The following is a 6,000-nucleotide window of genomic DNA, read 5'->3' on the forward strand; positions in this document are numbered from 1 at the left end:
GGAGTGCCTCGAGAGAGTGCATTTTGAGGTTTAGACTTCTAGCATTGAGTAGCATTACCTTCAGATTTTGCATGCTTGTACCTGTTACGGTGGTGGTTTTGTCCTTTGAAGTTTGCCTAAAAAGGCACTATAGGTGTGGCAAGAGCCTTAGCCAGTAACCTGAATCCCAGGGCGACAGGTGCAGACCATCTCTGGCAAAGCATTGTGGTCTGTCAATCATGTCATCCCAGGCAGACAGATACTGGATCCCCTTTGAATGACACCATAAGCAGCCAATTGTTGAAGTCAATCATTTTATCCTTATATTGTGGTATCATTCTGAAGGCAGGATGCTACTCAGGGATAGGGTCATACCTGCCTGGGCCACATGATCCGAGAGCTCTTCCATGTTTCTTTTCATGTAGTCCAGGGAGGTACGTCTCAAGTCATTCACTCCAACATGGACAATGACAGAGTCATATTTGTACTTGTTGTGGAGTGACTTGAGTGCATGCGTTATGCGGCGGATCCTGGCACCAGACAGGAAGCTGACTGTAATTTTCTCCTTATTCAACCTGGTGAGAGGGACATCAGTGTGCCGGACTATAGAGTCACCTATGACTAAAGTGTTAGGTACATTGTCTTGCCTTAGGGGCTGTTGCTGGGTGGCATACTGGTGTTGTGAACTATGTGACACATTGGTTGTGATTGGTGTTTGTTTGCATTTCAGCTTCAGAGGTCTTTGTTTCTTGGGCAGGTTACAGTTAAGGGCCTCTGCATATGTGGATTTAGTGTTGCTATATGTGGGTGTTGGTGGTGCGGGTTTAGAAGGGCTACGTGTTGCTTGAGGTGTAGTGTGGGTGTTAACATTCTCCTCTTGACTGTTTAGCACAATCTTGGGTGGAGAGAGCTTTGCTTCCATTTTGGCTATGTAAGTGCATCTCTCACAGGTTGTAGTGTTGGGTGGTAGGAGGAGAGGGTTGTCTGTGTACATGAGGCAATTGCTGCATTGCCCCAGTATGCCCAGATTCACCAGGTGGACAGGAGAAATCACCGGAAGCTGACCCTTGGACATGCCTGGTTTGGGGCTTTTTTTTTCTTTGTAAAGTATAGGAGCTGTTTCCTTAGCAGGGTACTTTGCAATTATAGGCTGTTTAGTGCCTACTATTAATTTCTCCTTGTTAACAAGGAGAGTTCAGTGTTTGTATGAGTTTAAGGCTTCCTAGTGCTTTCCAGCAGGTATTAGAGAAAGTGCTAGTCACAGGGATGCTTAAAGGTAAGATTGAAAAGAATGTGCTCTGCAGTGTGCACTAGAGAAGTTAGATGTGAAAGTAGGTAACTTGAGTTTTACCTGTTTAAAAAGTTAAGGTTTAGTGGAGAGTTACTATTTTTAAAACAGCAAGATGGATTGAAAGGGGTGGTCACTTTTGTATTTTGGTACTATGAAATACTGTAGGATGGCCAATAAATTGAAATAATTGAAGGGGTGGGATTTCAAAAATGATGATTTTGTGATTACTCACATAAGCCAGTGAAAGTAGAGAGAAATGAGATATATGGTCAGATTAACATAAGAGGCGGGCAACTAGAAAGACAGTGGTATTTAACAAGACAACTTAAATGGGTGGGAGGGTAGGAAAAAATTCTGCCTGACTCAGAACAGAGAGAGCTGTGGTCTCTTTTGAAGTTTTAATATGCTGTTAAAACAGAATGCAAGCAAAACACAAGGTAAAGAAAACAAACTACAGTATTCAAAATATAGAAAGGCAATACAGTAATACAAAAAGTAAAAGCAAACTAACCTTTCCTTCACAGCAAAGTGTAGCAGAGTCTGGATGACTATAAATGTATAGTAGATGGAATTTTATGAAATGACCTTCTATTTGTCTCCTAGTATAGATAGTGTTGGCCTAAATTGTTGTCTATGTATAAATCTTTATCAACTGTTTAAGTTCTATTAACTTTTTTAATGTTTACTGCATTCTTTGGAGCTTGTCTCCCCGGCCGCCAATGAAAAAGGATCTTTCGATCCAGTGGATTTTCCCGGTCAACAAATGTCAATAAATAAATAAATAAATAAATTGTACTTCACTGGCATTTCTACATGGCCCTTGAATGTTTCAATTAGTCAGTGTGGGATTGCAGACTTCATGGAAAGACATTATGCGTTTGTGGTTTACAATAATGTGCACATTTCCGTGGTCAGTTTAAATAGAATACTTAGGTCTTTTGAGCATCATTCAACAAAAAATCCCTCCTCCTTCCAAAATGTAATTTGTAATTTATCCCAAGCATACCTTTGCAAAGAAGTCCATGTCCCTAAATCTGTAGAATTGACAAATATATATATATATATATATATATATATATATATATATATACACACACACACACGTATACATATAACTTTCTGTGAATTCTGCTACATACTGTTAGACAGTTATTTGACAATTGCAGAACTACGGTACAGTTGCGTATAGCAAACGATTTAACATAAATAACAGCACACACACCCATAGATTTGGGACACCGCTTTTTATCAAGGATAATTGATGCCTAAACTCGAACAGCTTAATAAAACATCTCATTTGGTCAACCTTTCATACGTTCCCATAGTTATGCCCCAGTTTAGTACAGACTATTAAGGCTATTATCATCTTCTACGCGGCTTTTTCTCGTAGTCATGGGTTCAATTCTCAGTGTCTCCGTTTGCCTTCCTATAATATTTGTTATAGTCAGTTATTTAACCAGACAGTGCTTCTCCATATAACGTAAAAAAAAAAAGACGCTTGGACTTTCTGGCGAGTTTTAACAATTAAAAAAATACTCACCAGCTCTTCTTCTTCTGAATAATCGTCATAGGATTCATTTGATTCGTAATCATAGCAATCCAGGGGCAGAATCGTTAGGGAGCAGAAAACGCTAAGATACAGGATCAGCATATTTTTTTGTTCAAAGTAGCTCTTAAATGATTTTGTTGATTATAACTGATGATGTAATTCCAGCTATCAAAACCTACAGGTTAAGTCACAGAGCTTAAGGCAGTCTGTCTATTCCTGTAGGTAGTTGGAAAGCTTCTAAACAGGTAAAGTATTAGCGTAGCTCAGGGTCGGGTCCAGGTTGAAGCATTTTATACATTCCAGCAGAGTGGGTTGCTCCTTTTTCACGCATTACCTCATGCATTTTTGAACTTGCATACACTTTACCAGAGAAAAACGATGACGGGACAGCACGCTTTTCTTATCAGTGCCTGCCCCCGAGTAACAAAGCTGTTTGCCAGGAGACTAGAGAGCGAAGCACTTGTACAGCGTCTTCTGCTAGTGAGGCGAACAACGCAAGGGGCTTATCTGTGTCTACCTGATACCTGGGCTGCTGTGCTGTTTTGGACTGAAAATTCATAGGTGTTCATCAGTTTTTAGGATGTCACTAACTTTGTTTAAACCCTATAAATGAAGTAAACATTACCCTTATTGATTTCGTAAAGACAACGAGCTCATTGAATCCTTCTATAGAAAATGAATATTGCAGAAAAGCGAAGCTCTCAACTTTCCATCCAAAAATGAGGAACACTAGCTCTCATAATGTGGAACAAATGGACAAAATGTAAAACACATACCAGCAGCATACTAACACCGACAAGTAGGAAAATCGTAGGATGGTTAAAATATGTTGGTTTTACTTATAAAAAAAGCTATTTTAATTAATTAAAATGATTCAGTTCTCTTTACCATGGATATCAGTTACAAATATTCCTAACACTGAATGTGTGACAGAACCTTTCAATGTTGAACTTCGGGGAACATGAACTTTTTAAGACCCCAAATGAGGCACATTCCTCATAATGAGGTATCCTTGAGAGGTATGGTAAGAGGTTTACTTCCATTCTATTTAAGTCCTCGGGGCAAACCAATTACTATTTCTTGGGCCTTCACATTTATTGGAAGCGGTAACTGTCACAATAAGGGTGGGGTTCATCCACAATAAGGATATTGTAGTAAGATGGGGGGTGGATTCTCAGTTGTAATGTGGGTGAACTGAGCTCTCCCTCATAGTCCACTCCTGGTGCCGGTCTAAGCTGTAGTGCAGTCGGTTGTTTTCCCATCCTAGCATGAACAGCAAAGCTGCTAATAAGCCTGTCGAAAACATTCATCCAAACTACAGTTGCCTCCTTTTTAGATGTCCAAAGTGAGACATTTATTATGGAAATATGAGACTTTGAAGGAAAAACCATACCTAGAGCTAGTGGAAGGAACTAGACTTTATTTTTTTGCCAAAATAAAAGCTCACTCTTGTAGGATTTTAGATGTTCTTCATGTTTCACTGTTGCAGTCATTACATTTGGGTAATCTGCTGGCAGGTTGCCCTCAGTCGGCCTGAATATCAAAGTTTTGGGTCCTGCGTCAGTTGCTGTCTCCTCTTCCATGACGTCAGGTTGTCAGGGGTATAAAACATGCAGCTGATGCCATTTTCCTCAGTCTTTCTTGCCGCGCGGTGTCCGAAGCAGAAGCAGTTCACAAGTGCCGGTCAGCTGACTCTTGAAATTTTTGCATTCGAGTTTCAGAACCAAAGTCATCAATTAAAGCTAAGTACCCCATTGGGGAAACGTTTTCTTGCTCCTTACCGATGTCAGTAAAAGTTAATAATTGCATTACTTGTGGGAAGCAAATACCTCATAAGGATTTTCATTTGTACTGTATTCCTTGCCTAGGCCCAGATCATAACGTGCCTTGCTGTTGGTTTTATGCTAGATTTAACCAATGCACTAATAAGCATCGGTATATCTTTGCTTCAAAATATTTTGGAAACAGATTTAATTACCCTGAAATGTCGTCGGATAGCAATCCGACTTCCAGAGTTCACAAAAAACGCAAAGAAAAGGACAGAGACAGACCATCAAGGTCTAAAACCGACGACGAAGCTTCTCCTAAGCCAGTCACTGGTTCTCTGGTACTCAGTGAGGTGCTTTTGCAGCCCCTGATACCCTCTACTTTCGAGCCGCAGGCCTCTACCGAGACCCATGTGGAGTATGGCATGCCGCGAGATTCTCAAAGTATTGTACCCGTGGATGTCTCTCCCTCAGATGGGTCCAGAGCCGCTGAGCAGGCACTGGCTTCTGAGGGTTTTTTCAGGCCTCAACATTTCTATATAAAACCGACTCCAGCTTCAGAAACAAAGGCAAAAGCAACTTCTAAGGCTAAAAAACGATGCATATGCCATGTGCTCAGGCCTCTATGCCTAAAAAACAGATGATCAAAATGGCTGAAGACTTAATTACCTTGATCAGGGGATTCCAACCCCCCCCCCCCCGATAAGAGGCCTAGGCAAGACACTGATTATGAATCTTCAGATCAGGTTTCTATTTCTTCTGATTCCTCTTCTGATCAGGATTTTTCTATACCACCCTATGAGGATTCAGAAGCAGAGGAATCCATCCCATCTGCATCGCCTCCTGAAGTTATTCTTTTGGAGAAATCTTGCATACTTTAAGGGAACATTTTCATTGGGAGAGTCAGGATTTCTCAGAATCAAAAAAGAGGCTTAGGGATTTCCTTCTTCTTCCTCAGCATAGGCCTTTGGCTATACCTCCTGTATTAGACATTGTTGATGATGTGTTTTCGGAATCAAGCATGGCTCCAGATTCCCTACCTCTGGCTCCTAGTAAGCCAGACAGATATTACAGGGTTCCTGACTCCCACAAATTTTATTCAAAAATCCTGCTGCTGACCCTGAAACTATCTCACAGGGTCCCAAAGGTGTAAAGGCCTCAACAGCTAAGAATCCTACCCCCTCTGATAGAGATTCCAGGGCGCTGGATAGATGGGGAAAGAAGGTTTATACGTCTGCAACCTTGGCAATTAGGGCCTTAAACTGCCAGTTTCATATGCTATGTTATGGGATTATTGAAATAGAAAATTATGTTGATTTCTGAATGTGTGGAAAATAAAGAATTACAGGAATTATTGCATGCAGCAGAACAGGTTGGAAAGCATACTTTGCAATGTGGTTTTGATTCCTTGGAGG

General features: G+C 40.8%; 1 protein-coding gene across 2 annotated transcripts in view; it reads right to left on the minus strand.

Moving 5' to 3' along the window:
- Positions 1 to 3,156, minus strand: part of LOC122800087 (vascular endothelial growth factor C-like) — a 198,778-nt gene extending 195,622 nt beyond the window's left edge. The window contains exon 1 of one of the 2 annotated variants that reach the window (XM_044069604.1): positions 2,811 to 3,156. In XM_044069604.1, the coding sequence (XP_043925539.1) occupies positions 2,811 to 2,921 (111 nt within the window). In that variant the 5' untranslated portion in view covers positions 2,922 to 3,156. The remainder of the gene's footprint in view (positions 1 to 2,810) is intronic. The other variant, XM_044069605.1, reaches the window with a different exon arrangement.
- Between the last annotated feature and the right edge of the window lie 2,844 nt (positions 3,157 to 6,000).

Source organism: Protopterus annectens, chromosome 4.part0 (assembly GCF_019279795.1).
Source record: "Protopterus annectens isolate FY-2018-M chromosome 4.part0, PAN1.0, whole genome shotgun sequence".
Taxonomy (NCBI): Eukaryota; Metazoa; Chordata; order Ceratodontiformes; family Protopteridae; genus Protopterus; species Protopterus annectens.